The following is a 14,770-nucleotide window of genomic DNA, read 5'->3' as shown; positions in this document are numbered from 1 at the left end:
TTTGTCTCTGTGTGACTCTTCCCTCTTTTTTGCCTGTCCTGTCACATCGCAAAACCTGTGGTCCTTCGGATAATGTTGTACTACAATTCCCATCATCACGCTGACCATTGGTAGTGCTGGCCAGAACGGATGGCATCCTGCCTTATACCTTTAGCTTCTTAGGTAGCCATTCTATTTAAGGTATCAATAGAATCCTTTTACAGCCTTCAGCTAGCTAGCTAGCTATCAGTCTCCCATCATTCTCTCTTTCTGCATAATTCCGGGTTACTAAGCAGTTTATGGGATGCGGGTGGCGCTGTGGGTTAAAGCACAGAGCCTAGGTCTTGCCGATCAGAAGGTTGGTGGTTCGAATCCCTGCAACGGGGTGAGCTCCTGTCGCTCGGTCCCTGCTCCTGCCAACCTAGCAGTTCGAAAGCACATCATAGTGCAAGTAGATAAATAGGTACCACTCTGGCAGGAAGGTAAACGGCGTTTCTGTGCACTGCTCTGGTTCGCCAGAAGCGGCTTAGTCATGCTGGCCATATGACCTGGAAGCTGTACGCTGGCTCCCTTGGCCAATAAAGCAAGATGAGCGCCGAAACCCCAGAGTTGGCCACAACTCGACCTAATGGTCAGGGGTCCCTTTACCTTTTACCTTTTAAGCAGTTTATATCTATTGCACAGCCATTAAAAACGCAAGAGCCCTGTGGGATCAAAGGCTCATCTAGCTGGTCGTCGTCACTGCCTCTTGTGAGAATAAACTCCAGAGTTCCTTCTGAGCCCTACACAAAGTCGCTAGCTGCAGGGTTGACTGGACTACTACCAGCTCTGCTTTATTGTACAGTGGCACCTTGGATCTCAAACGCCTTGGTACTCAAGCAACTTGGAACCCAAACACTGCAAACCCAGAAGTGTTCCAGTTTGTGAACTTTTTTTGGAAGCCGAATGTGCTCCATTTTGAGTGTTACACTTCCGATTTGAGTGCCACGCTTCTATTTTGAATCTGTTTTTGCTATTTATTTTGCGTTTTTGTGGCTCTATTTGTTTTGTTTTTGTGACTGGGGGGAACCCAGTTCAGCTACTGATTGTGTGACTGCAGTACATTGTTTATTGCTTTCATTTTATGGATCAGTGGTCTCGTTAGATAGTAAAATTCATGTTAAATTGCTGTTTTAGGGGTTGTTTTTTAAAAGTCTGGAACTGATTAATCCGTTTTGCATTACTTTCTATGGGAAAGTGCGCCTTGGTTTTGGAACGGACTTCTGGAACGGATTAAGTTTGAGAACCAAGTTACCACTGTACTCTGAGAAGACGACTGTTAACTTCAGCCTCCTCAAGCACAGCTTGTCTAGACCGTAAAGGCAGCCGGTAGCCCACATGATATGCCCACCAATTGGGTAGTCCCTAGGCAGCTGGCTTTGGCAAGGACCTCTGTGGTTCTTGGTCCCTCTTAGTGGCTGCCCAGTTCCTTTGGGCCAGTAATTTTATAATATGACAGATGTTCTGAGGGGCTGAAAGTTAAATTTGAATGCTCTTCATATACACCTATGAAGATATTTCAAGGGTTGACTTGAGGCTTGGTGGTTTTTTTAAGCATGGGTAATAATTGCAGGATGGAAACCCTACATAAAGTGCAGCCTTTCTCGGTGTAATTTGCCAGCCTCGATTTTGGTAAAAATGAATCCCAGACTGGGCTGACTGACCCTTAAAAGAAAAATGTGCTCCTCTTCTCCGGCTTAAAACAAATATTCCCTCTGCCTTTTCCTGCTTCAATACATTACGTGCTGCCTTTTTAAAGGCTGCTACCTGCCCGCAAAACTTTTGAAAATCATCCAGGCTTTCTCTTTGGGAACTGCAGAGAAAAATGACCATTCAGTCTGGCTGCCAGAGTCTTTTGTCTCACTGTTTTGGTATCCTGGTACAGATTTGTACAGGGTTGTCAGCCCTTGAAAGCTCATCCCCTGGCAGATACAGTCTTTCTGGCTATACAGAAGAAGGAATTATGTCATTGGTGAGCTCTTGGAACGTATTCTATTTTGATGATTTTTCACATCAACTTATGATTTAGAACATGTTAGCGAGACCTACATGTAGCAGCAACAACCAAAATGGGAGATAAGTGTATGAGTTTGGACAAATACAGAAATTGGAAAACTACAGAAGCAGAAAACACACTGAGGCCGAAAGTGTCTGTATAGCAGGGCCCACATACAGGTAGATTTATTGTTGGTCTCAGTACATCATGAGTTTGCACAGAGTGAGGCGGTCTTTGGTTCACTGATCGTGTCTGTACAAGATTTTTGGTGTCCACTGTTGTGAGCCAGATCCATTTTTATTGCCCAGGTGTGAGATTCCATCTAGTAGGAATCTAGCTCAGTAAGCGATTCACACCTGTAAAAGTGTGGTGATACTTCATTTCCCTAAATTAATGTGAACCCAAAACCTGAACTAGCAGAAGACCTGTGGGTTATGCCAACACAGCAGAGATGCCCACAAAGTGACGATATCGACAACGTAAACTTTTATTTGCTCATATGGTTTTGACCAACTTTCATTGCTTATTACTCTTCACCTGTGTATGAATGTCCAACACATATCAGGGTTCAGTTTGTGGGTTATGGGAAAAACTTGTTTTATACCCCAAAAGGAATTGCTGATGGAACCAGAGGACATGGGTCTCCCCAGTTTGTGAGGAACTTGAAAGCTTGCTTGCTATTTTCTGGCACCTCAGCTGGCCCTAATAAAAAAAAAAAATACTACTCTGCTGTGGTTTTTGAACTCTTGTTTTGTGTGTTCCCAAAAGCCAAAATGTGCCCCAACCCTATGGAGGTGTGGGGTGACTTGATAACATGGATTTTGTCCACAGTTCTAGCTTCAGCCAAAGGGGTCGTCATAGTTTACAGTATAAAACAACACACAATACCCTACTAAAAACCCAGCTGAAACATCACTCCCCATTTTGAAGTTTAGCATTAGCGAGGAGAAGCATGTTCACAGCGGAAAATTTTCTTGCAATGCTTGCAGGGGCTCCGGGTGTCTCTGTAGGAAGTATAAAAGAGAGCCTTGTAGAGACTTAACGGATTTAAAAGGAGATAAGCTTTAGCTGATTAGTCCACATTTCATCAGCTGCATGAAATGTTATCCCTGAAGCGCAGATATACATACTTTTTTTTAAAAAAAAAACAACCGCATGGTGGACAGCGGTATGAAATGGGTGAGGAGCAGCCTGTGACAATGCCAGGTCAGTTGTGACCATTGAGAATAACTGGGTGACTAATGCAACCTTCCTAGCTTTGCAGCCCTAACTGCGCCTATGGCAGGAGAGAAAATTGCAGTCTGGAGAGTTGTTGTAGTTGTTTAGTCGTGTCCGCCTCTTCGTGACCCCCTGGACCAGAGCATGCCGGGCACTCCTGTCTTCCACTGCCTCCCACAGTTTGGTCAAACTCATGCTGGTAGCTTCCAGCTGCATGTCCGGCTACAGCCCTCAGCTCCAGGCTCTGTCGGGTAGCAGCTCTGGTTCTTACAGTGCTGCTATGAGCTACTCCCCAGGCAGTTGCTACAGTAAGGTACAGAACTTTCTCATTAGTCTTTTCTCCTATAATACTTTTGTTGTTGTTTAGTCGTGTCTGACTCTTTGTGACCCCCTGGACCAGGGCACGCCAGGCACTCCTGTCTTCCACTGCCTCCCACAGTTTGGTCAAACTCATGCTGGTAGCTTTGAGAACACTGTCCCACCATCTCGTCCTCTGTCGTCCCCTTCTCCTTGTGCCCTCCATCTTTCCCAACATCAGGGTCTTTTCCAGGGAGTCTTCTCTTCTCATGAGGTGGCCAAAGTATTGGAGCCTCAGCTTCAGGATCTGTCCTTCCAGTGAGCACTCAGGGCTGATTTCCTTCAGAATGGAGAGGTTTGATCTTCTTGCAGTCCATGGGACTCTCAAGAGTCTCTTCCAGCACCAGAATTCAAAAGCATCCATTCTTCAGTGATCAGCCTTCTTTATGGTCCAGCTCTCACTTCCATACATCGCTACTGGGAAAACCATAGCTTTTACTATACGGTCTGGAGAGGGAGTCCTAAATGGATATAGCATTAAACTTGCCGATACACTTGATTGCATGCTGGAGTCTCCCTTTGTGGAAGAACTGTGACTTTCGTGTTAGCAGCAGAACGCTCCGGCTTGCTCTCCTGACATCATTTCTACACAGAACTATAAACCCCCACCAAGTCGAAGGTATAAAGCGAGAACATAAATAGCTGATTCCCTTATCCAGTACCTAATCAGATTCAATAAATCATTCACCGTCAATTGGATTTGCACTACTGGCTAATCAGTTCAGAATTATCTCTTTGCTACAAACCTAGCCTAGGCCTAGTTCTTGAGAGTTAACTGTTGCAGCTTGAATTGGGAGATTACCTCTTTGCAGAAGTAAACAATAAAATAACCACAGCATTGACAAGATCATTTCTGGTGAACAAAATAAAATTCCTCTGTTACGAAATGGAGCGGAACCCCTATTATATATCACAGCAGGGGTTGGAGAATAAGAAAGAAAATATAAATGTCAGAGCACCCTTGGAATTGAAACAGGCTTGGAAGCAGCATGATTCCAAGCATGTCTGCTCAAAAATAAGTCCCATCAAGTTAAATGGGATTGCTGCCAGAGATTGTATCCGCTGTAGGAGGAGCAGTTTGGGATCTGCTTATAGATCTCTGGGATCTGCTTGTAGTTCTCCCTGGGGTACTTTCTTGCACCTGGCTATAATTGGGGATGTTGGGAAAGATGGAGGGCACAAGGAGAAGGGGAGGACAGAGGACGAGATGGTTGGACAGTGTTCTCAAAGAGACCAGCATGAGTTTGACCAAACTGTGGGAGGCAGTGGAAGACAGGAGGGCCTGGCGTGCTCTGGTCCAGGGGGTCACAAAGAGTCGGACACGACTAAACGACTAAACAACAATAGTTGGGGAATATTGGGGAGCTAGTAAAAGAAATGCCCAAAAGTAGATCCTGTAAGCCTGAAGTCTGCACACCCCATAGCCTACAGGAAGGAAACCTTGTGCCATTGTTGCTATTTAATGCCATGCAGAATGCTGCCATTCCTTAAAAAGGTAAAGGGACCCCTGCCCATTAGGTCCAGTCGTGTCCGACTCTGGGGTTGTGGCGCTCATCTCCCTTTATTGCCCAAGCGAGCCGGCGTACAGCTTCTGGGTCATGTGGCCAGCATGACTAAGCTGCTTCTGGCGAACCAGAGCAGCGCACGGAAACACCGTTTACCTTCCTGCCGGAGCGGTACCTATTGATCTACTTGCACTTTGATGTGCTTCCGAACTGCTAGGTTGGCAGGAGCAGGGACCGAGGAACGGGAGCTCACACCGTCACAGGCATTTGAACCACTGACCTTCTGATCGGCAAGTCCTAGGCTCTGTGGTTTAACCCACAGCGCCACCCGCGTCCCTTAGACCAGCCATATTGCCCAGGAAATTCATAAATAACTGCCAGTAACAGAAATGGGCTTAGGATATCAGACCAGGACTAGAGAGAAGGAATGAGGATATGTTATTATTTATTACATTTATATAGTGCCAATCAACTGAAGATCCCAGGGCAGTTTACAAAATAAAAATACAGGATAAAATCTGCATACACGTACAGTATATCTCTGCAGAAATAGTGGGCAGTTGAACAATGCACCTTTGTACCATGAGTTGCATTCTAGCCACGCAAAAATCGAAACAAGTTTTTATTTTATTGCAGTTTTATCATGGACAGCTCAGTTGGTGAGACCATGGTGCCGATAATGCCAAGGTTGCAGGTTGGATCCTCGTACGGGACAGCTGCCTATTTCTGCATTGCAGGGGGTTGGACTAGATGACCCTCAGGGTCCCAACTCTCAGATTCCTTGATCCCCCTTTTTTTCTCCCAGTAGCTCAAGGTGGGGTACATGGTTCTCCCCACTCCTCATCTAGCCCACACAACGACCCTGTCAGGTCAAGAGAAGAGTGTTCCTGCACCCACACGCCTCTCCATCCTTCATTCAGGCAAGCAAGAGAAGCTATAACACAGTTTGAGGTTTCTTTCTAGCCGGGCTAAAGCACTTGAGAAGGGGGTGGAGCACAGCCAGCGAGGGGTGTGGCCTAAGAGAGAGGGTGTGGCCTAGGGGAAGGTCCCAAGGGCCACCAAGGGAGGCCTAGGGGGCCGCCTATGGCCTCCGTGCCTGAAGTTCCTCACCGCTGCCGGAAAGGGTGAGAAACAACAGTGTTTATGGCCATGTGCAGAATGCATTCCCCTCCTCACTAGAAGAGAGTTAATTCTTGCCTTTCGCAAACCTGATTATAGATTAACCGCTTAATATATTAAAAATATCTCTTAAGTGGTGCAAAGAGAACTGAGGCGACAACAGACAACTTTAACAAAACATTGCAAATTATTATTATTATTATTATTATTATTATTATTATTTATTTGTACCCCGCCCATCTGGCTGGGTTTCCCCAACCACTCTGGGCGGCTTCCAACAAAGATTAAAAATACATTAAAATACAGTGTTACGTGTAAAAATGTTAAGTTTTGGGGACCTTTCAGAGTGACCATCACTCCAAAGCAACTGCGCCCTAAAAGCACCCACATACGCACGCCTGCTGCGCTTGGCCCCATTCACACGTTCCTCGTACACGGGTCCCTTTGCGCGCGTAACCCACCGCGCTCCGCTCCTTTGCAGCGACTCCCTCCTCCCAGGGAAGCTTCGCGGCCCCTTCGGCCAGGTCTCGGCGGCGGAGCTCGCTCCCGCGCGGAAGAGCCGCCCTGAGGACTGGCGCCTTTAAAAAGCCAAGCGCGCGCCGAGGAAAGCGCACGCTTTGCGCAGCGAGAGAGAGGAGAGGCGGCGCTCGCTGCCCCACCGCGCCGCCTGCCTGCCTGCCTGCCTGCCTGCCTTGCTGCCCCTCCCGACCCCCAGCCCCACCTCCTCCTTGGGGCTGGACCCAGACCCACCCCCGGCACGTGCTGGACTCGCCCGGGGAAGCGGAGCTTGGAGAGGCGCCCGCGGTCAGTTGCGCGCCGGAGCGTAGCGCTGGAGGCGGTGGCGAACCCGGAGCCGGTTTGCGCGGCGATGTCGGCGGACGCGGATCACGCGCGCAGGCGGAGGCACACGCACGACAACTGCGGTGAGGGGTCGCTTATCTTACGCGGGGAAGGGGGCGAAGTAGGGGCCGGGCAGGAGCATCTCCCTTAGAGGAGGAGGAGGAGAAACAGCCCTCCAGATTTTTTAAATAGTTATCCTTTATTACGCATAGCTCTCCAGATTTTCATGGGCTTTTTTGGAGAGGTCTGTTTTCCAGCCCAACCCGGGGATCGAACCAGCGACCTTCGCATGCACAGCCAGAGCTTGCACACTGCTGGAGCGATGGCCCTCGAGTCGCAGAGCTGCGGATAATATAGAATTGGAAGGGAACCCGAGGGTTATCTAGTCCAACCCCGTGCGACGCAGTAATCTTTTGCCCAAAGTCGGGCTCAAACCCACAACCCTGAGATTAATATTGGGCACATGTATAAGTCTATGTTGCTGTTTTAGGTTTCGCAAAGCACCTTGAGAAGGTGTTTAACTTTAAAGGTGGCATAAAAATATTTTTAAAGTCTTCTTCTTTGGTGATCCCTCGTAGCCAAGTAAGATTGTCTTCCATGAACACGGTTTTAACAATGAGTCCGTAAGTGACTGTGGAGGCCAGTTCTGGACCCACACGTCCTTCCACATTGGGGACATAGGTTTCCAGGCGGGAGTTGATCACGGTGTGGATTTGCCAATCGTGCCTTCCTCTTAGCACGTTTCTCCCTTGTGTCCTGAGTTCGAGTGTCTTCAAAGCTGTTGGCAAAAGCTGTCGTCCAACTGGAGCGCTCACAGGCCAGTGTTTCCCAATTGTTGGTGTTTATACTACATTTTTTAAGATTTGCCTTGAGACAGTTTTTGTTTTTGTTTTTTTATAAATATTTATTGAAATTTTTTAAATAAATACAAAATGCAAAAATGATAAACAATATAACATGAATCATAACACATTTTTTCAAAACTTCTTTGGACTCCCTCACGTCTCCCGCTCCCACTTACATCATTATAACCTTTTTCCAGCAATTTATCATCTTGTTTACATTCTTAAATCTCGTTCAATTAATTTAATCTAATAATTCTCCAGAAATTTTATATTTTCCTCAATCTCACTTATCGTCAAATTCAAATCTAATTCAATGGTAGGCAGTTATTTATGATCTAGCATCCTTCTTAGTCTTCTGCCAAATTACAATACTTTTGTAAATAAATCTTGAATTTCTTCCAGTCTTCTTCAACCCTCTCTTCTCCCAGGTCTCGAATTCTACCAGTCATCTCGGCCAGTTGCATATAGTCCATCAGCTGCATCTGCCACTCTTCCAGTGTGGGTAGATCTTGAGTTTTCCAGCTCTTAGCAATGAGTATCCTTGCTGCCGTTGTTGCATACATAAAAAATGTTCGGTCCTTCTTTAACACCTTCTGGCCGACAATGCCCAGAAGGAAGGCCTCTGGTTTCTTAGTGAAGGTATACTTAAATACCTTTTTCAACTCATTATATATCATTTTTTTAGATTTGCCTTGAGACAGTTTTTGAACCGCTTTTGTTGACCGCCAGCATTACGCTTTCCATTTTTAAGTTCGGAAGAGAGTAGTGTAATGATTCTAAATTCAGCTTTTAAAATAAATTTGCACCGTGAAGCTAGAACGGACTCCCTCTGGAGATTGTGGACTCTCCTTCTTTGGCGGTTTTAAAGTAGAGTTTGGATGGCAAGCTGTCATGGATGCTTTAGCCAAGATTCCTGCATTGCCCTTGTAAGGTTAGCAGATTTTTTCTATGAATCTGGGGACACTTTAAATAAATAAATAGATAGATAGTGCGGGATGTTGATGCTGCAGCGATGAAGGTGGCAGAGGGGCAGCCACCACCTTGACCTCAACCATCACATTCCCCCTTCCTCCGAGGCTTCTGTCTCCTTTCTCCATGAGCCTGGGCAGCCCCTGAGTTGTGGGTTTTTCGGCAGTGGTGGTGGGGAAGCTGTGTGCGGTGGGTCAGGCATGGAAGGCGGAGACGGAGGGCTGAGAGTGGCGGCGGCGAGGCTCCGGCAGTGCGATGCCTCCCTTCCCATCAGAGCAACCCCATTCCCATTCCTACTTTTGTGCAAGCAGGAGGGGGTGGGGATCCCTCAGCTGGGAAGCAAGGCTTCACACTGCCTTTCAGAGCTGAGGACTTCAACAAACCAAAATCCGGCCCTGCTTTTATCCCATCTTAAAATGGGGCATGCGAGTGTCAAACGATGTTCATCTCTGGGTCTCGCTGGAGAGCGAGGGTCCTCTTAAGACAGGCTACCTCAACCTTGGCCCTCCAGATGTTTTGAGACTACAATTCCCATCATTCCTGACCATTGGTCCTGCTAGCTAGGGATCATGGGAATTGTAGGCCAAAAACATCTGGAGGGCTGAGGTTGAGGAAGCCTGTCTTAAGGGATGAATTCGCAAACTAAGGCCCGGGGGCCGGATGCGGGCCAATCGCCTTCTAAATCCGGGCCGCGGACAGTCCGGGAATCAGTGTGTTTTTGCATGAATAGAATGTGTCCTTTATTTCAAATGCATCTCTGGGTTATTTGTGGGGCCTGCCTGGTGTTTTTACATGAGTAGAACTGTGTCCCTTCTCTTTAAAATGCATCTCTAAGTTATTTGTGGGGCATAGGAATTCATTCATTATTTTTTCCCCAAAATATAGTCCGGCTCCCTACAAGGTCTGAGGGACAGTGGACCGGCCCCCTGCTGAAAAAGTTTGCTGACCCCTGTCTTAAGGCATTTTGTACAAAGTCCCCCACCTGTCCATAGTGGTCCGAAGGATTGAAGGGTAATTAAGATTTCAGATTTGAAATGCTGGAAAGATGAGATCACCCTGCTGCCCATTGATCCAGCCAATCGCCCTGAATTCTTGGGGATTAGTGGACCTTGGCATTTCAAAGAGGGCAAGATAAACGGATGGAGGATAACGCTACTGCTGTGGCTACTGGCCACAGGGTGTACGGCTCTGAAAAATACTATTTGCTGGGAATTCCTAGTGGGGAAAGAGAGCTGTTTTTGTCAGATCCTGCCCATTGAGGCATCTGGTTGGCCGCTGTGAGAACAGGATGCTGGCCTAGACAGGCCTGATCCAGCTTGTAGGATTCTTCTTCTGTTCTTATTTAAAGCGGAGCATCCATGAGGCTTAGCTCGGTCGATAGAGCACGAGACTCTTAACTTGCGGGTCGTGGGTTCGAATCCCACATTGGGCGAAAGATTCCTGCGTCGTGGGGGTTGGGCTAGATGACCCTCGTGGCCCCGTCTACCATTCTGTGATTCTGTATCCCGCTTCTAGAAGCCAGGCACCACAGGGAATTAAGGGAGACGTTTCATTCGTTGCTTCACAACAGCGCCCAAGCTCTTGGAGCCAAAAGCACTCGTTTTTTCCCCATCTTCCAGAGTTGCCAGATAAAATCAGGTTTTATCTTGATAGCCTTTGACCCTAAATTCTTCCATTGTCATGTCTCCTCCTGCACCTCCTTAAAAAGAAAATTCTGGGTCACCAACAGGGCCTCTTTCACGGCCTTGGTGGATAAGATCGTGTTTGCGTTGCGATTGCGTGGGGCTCTGCACGTCTCTGCTTCAAACCCTCACCTTGCGGGGGAAGCAAGTTCCCACCCATTTTCAGCTGGAACTACAACTCATTGGGCAGAAAACTCGGAGGCTGACAGTAGGGGGTGCTAAAGCCATTGGCACATCTATGTCCGGCATAGGCAAACTCGGCCCTCCAGAGATTTTGGGACTACAACTCCCATCATCCCTGACCACTGGTCCTTTTAGCTAGGGATGATGGGAGTTGTAGTCCCAAAACATCTGGAGGGCCGAGTTTGCCTATGCCTGATCTATGTTGTGCATTGAAAGCAGCATCTCACCACTTTAAACAGCCATGGCTCTCCCAGCAAGCATTCTGGGAACGGTAGTTTTCTAAGAGTGGTTAGGAGAACCCATTTTCTCCCTATTAGCAGAGCTGAGATTTCCAGAGTGCTTTAACAACCAATCCCTCTTCCCAGGGCACTCTGGGAGTTGTAGTTCTGTGAAGGGAGTAGGGGTCTGTGGTAACGCTCGGCAGCTTTTTAACAAACTACAGCTCCCAGGATTCCTTGGGGGAAGCCAAGTGATGGGATGATACTTTCAATGTATGGTTCAGATGGGAGCCTTAGTTGTGTTCATTAATTTCAGCTCACCTACTCCTAGTGAAAAAGGGATGCGGGTGGCGCTGTGGGTTAAACCACAGAGCCTAGGGCTTGCCGATCAGAAGGTCGGCGGTTTGAATCCCTGCGACGGGGTGAGCTCCTGTTTCTCGGTCCCTGCTCCTGCCAACCTAGCAGTTCGAAAGCACGAATCTGGGTAATAATATGGGCTTTTCCCAGAGGGAACCCTAAATGGATTGTCTATGCCAGCAAAGCACAAAGTACAAAGCTACAACTCCCATCTGCAGCAGAAATGATCAGATTGTTCAGAATTCGAGCTGTCAGATGGCATTACTCAACCTGTTCATCCATAATCTTTTTCAGATGGGCTTTTCCCCACCTCCTCATTTCATTGCTTTGTTTTGCCCAAGATTCAATCAAACGTGCATTAGGCATTTGAAAGCATCCAACACGCTGACTGCCCAGCCGCATTAGGAAACCTCAAGACCCTGGTGTTAATTTGGTTACAGCTTTAATCCTTGCATTTCAATGCAGAAGTAGCTCCCCTAAAGACGATGCTTACTGATATTGGTGAGAAAACACAGAGGGGCCCATACGTAGGAGAAACCTGAGCACCAATAACCAAGATGGTAACTCAACCCCTCAACAGATATTAGCAATTGTAGGTACCGCTCTGGCAGAAAGGTAAACAGCGTTTCCATGCGCTTCTCTGGTTTGCCAGAAGCGGCTTAGTCCTGCTGGCCACATGACCTGGAAGCTGTACGCCGGCTCTCTCGGCCAGGAAAGTGAGATGAGCACCGCAACCCCAGAGTCGTCCGCGACTGGACCTAATGATCAGGGGTCCCTTTACCTTTACCTTACTCCTAGTGAAACTTAGTTGAATATGACCTGATGTTTTCATTTCTGTTCCTGGGATGCGTTTTTCTATTCTCTGCAATGGCTGGCAGCAGCTGTCCTGGGTTCCAAACGAGGGTCTCTCTCCCAGACCTACCCTTTGATCGAAGCTGGGGCCTTCTGCATGTGGGGCACACGCTCTGGGTCAGGAGCGAGCCCCACCCCTGCTGGGAGACCAGGAAGAAGACATTCCAGGTTGCTGTGACTCCTAGTAGCCTCGTTTCACATGGCTGATGGCCAGGGATGCTGTGAGCTGTAGTGCAAACACTTCTGGAGGGCATCAGGTTGAGAAAGGCTGCTCTAGGCTTCGGGGCACGGAGCTAATGCATGGATAGGCAAACTTGTTGTTGTTTAGTTGTTTAGTCATGTCCGACTCTTCGTGACCCCCTGGACCAGAGCACACCAGGCACTCCTGTCTTCCACTGCCTCCTGCAGTTTGGTCAAACTCATGCTGGTAGCTTCGAGAACACTGTCCCACCATCTCGTCCTCCGTCGTCCCCTTCTCCTTGTGCCCTCCATCTTTCCCAACATCAGGGTCTTTTCCAGGGAGTCTTCTCTTCTCATGAGGTGGCCAAAGTCTTGGAGCCTCAGCTTCAGGATCTGTCCTTCCAGTGAGCACTCAGGGCTGATTTCCTTCAGAATGGAGAGGTTTGATCTTCTTGCAGTCCATGGGACTCTCCAGAGTCTCCTCCAGCACCAGAATTCAAAAGCATCCATTCTTTGGCGATCAGCCTTCTTTATGGTCCAGCTCTCACTTCCATACATCACTACTGGGAAAACCATAGCTTGAACTATACGGACCTTTGTTGGCAAGGTGATGTCTCTGCTTTTTAAGATGCTGTCTAGGTAGGCAAACTAAGGCCTTCTAAATCTGGCCTGCAGACAGTCTGGGAATCAGCGTGTTTTTACATGAGTAGAATGTGTCCTTTTATTTCAAATGCATCTCTGGGTTATTTGTGGGGCATAGGAATTGGTTCATCCCCCCCCCCAAAAAAAAATATAGTTCAAGCCCCCACAAGATCTGAGGGACAGTGGACCGGCCCCCTGCTGAAAAAGTTTGCTGACCCCTGAGCTAACGCATCGCGTCCCTTGGTTTCCCTGTGGGGGGGTTTTGATTCCCTCTCTCCTCCCTCCTTCCTTTGTTGATGTTCATCTCAAGACGTCTTAAGGCTCTGAGACGGTTAAGCTGCCCTTAATCTCTCAGTGGTGTCTAATTGATTGCCTTGGTGCACATCATGTGAGCCCCACACCCCACGGGCTGCACATAATTCTCCTCGCCATCATCTGATGCTTGCGCCGGTCCCTTGGTGTCAGGTGGCAAGTCCGTCAGCTTTCTGTGGGGCTGTGATTTCACAGCGCCACAAGCATTTTGCATGCTACAACCCTTACAACTCCTTGGTCCTGAATGGGGTAACTGTGCCCCTGAAGGACCAGGTGCGCAGCCTGGGAGTCATTTTAGACTCATGGCTTTCCATGGAGGCGCAGGTCAGTTCTGTGTCCAGGGCAGCTGTTTACCAGCTCCATCTGGTATGCAGGCTGAGACCCTATCTGCCTGCGGACTGCCTCGCCAGAGTGGTGCATGCTCTGGTTATCTCCCGCTTGGACTACTGCAATGTGCTCTATGTGGGGCTACCTTTGAAGGTGACCCAGAAACTACAATTAAGCCAGAATGCGGCAGCTAGACTGGGGACTGGGAGCGGCCGCTGAGCACCAGTCTTGAAAGACCTACATTGGCTCCCAGTACGTTTCCAAGCACAATTCAAAGTGTTGGTGCTGACCTTGAAAGCCCTAAAAGGCGTTTTTGTTTTCAAGGTTTTTGTTTTTGCAGCTATTTTAGGTTGGATTTTGTGACAGTGTGGAACCCAGTTCAGCTACTGATTGATTGTGTGACTGCAGTCCATTGTTTATTGCTTTCATTTTATGGATCAGTGGTCTCGTTAGATCGCAAAATTCATGTTAAATTGCTGTTTTAGGGGTTGTTTTTAAAAGTCTGGAATGGATTAATCCGTTTTGCATTGCTTTCTATGGGAAAGTGTGCCTTGGTTTTGGAACGCTTTGGTTTTGGAACTGACTTCCGGAACGGATTAAGTGTGAGGACCAAGGTACCACTGTATATCTAACGTCCAAAAGGTATCTCTTTTAAGGACAAGGCCAGTCCTTCGTTGCAACCTGAGAAACTGCGATTTCCCAAAGCTCTCTGTTCTTGTGTTCACACAGCAGTGCAGAGAAACATCTGTGGAGCTATTCTGATTCCTTTGGAAGCAGTCTGAGGAATGTTCTGTACATAGCAGAGTGGTGTCAAATTCCTAGGGGCTCACCATATTAGCAAATTTTTAATTCCCCCCCCCCCCAAGAGTTGTGGACCACTTTCAAGGCTGGCTGAGTTACCGGTACAGGGTTATAAAGACTAGGACTAGCCGCCTGAGAAACAGTTTCTATCCAAATGCGATTTTGGTTTTAAACACAATGTAAGGAGTCCCTATGGGAGTATACTGTATTTTAAAAATAGCAGAGTTTTTAGGGGGCTAACCAGGTTGGGATAGCTGGGATAGCAGGCTTGTTGGTTTTGAATGTCTTACGTAGATTTTTTTCCCAGTTTCATTCTGTATGGGACAATGACAATAAAGATTATCTTCTT

At 47.7% G+C, this 14,770-nt stretch overlaps 1 protein-coding gene across 1 annotated transcript in view; it reads left to right on the top strand.

Annotated features, from left to right (window-relative positions):
- The first annotated feature begins 7,013 nt into the window (after window positions 1-7,013).
- The window catches only part of LOC307224977 (uncharacterized protein), a 60,124-nt gene continuing 52,367 nt past the window's right edge, over window positions 7,014-14,770 (top strand). Inside the window, exon 1 of the mRNA XM_079992464.1 lies at window positions 7,014-7,136. Within this exon, the coding sequence (XP_079848590.1) occupies window positions 7,082-7,136 (55 nt within the window). The 5' untranslated portion in view covers window positions 7,014-7,081. The remainder of the gene's footprint in view (window positions 7,137-14,770) is intronic.

This window comes from Podarcis cretensis (assembly GCF_951804945.1).
Source record: "Podarcis cretensis genome assembly, chromosome: 10".
Taxonomy (NCBI): Eukaryota; Metazoa; Chordata; class Lepidosauria; order Squamata; family Lacertidae; genus Podarcis; species Podarcis cretensis.
This window is presented reverse-complemented; position numbering and strand designations above follow the sequence as displayed.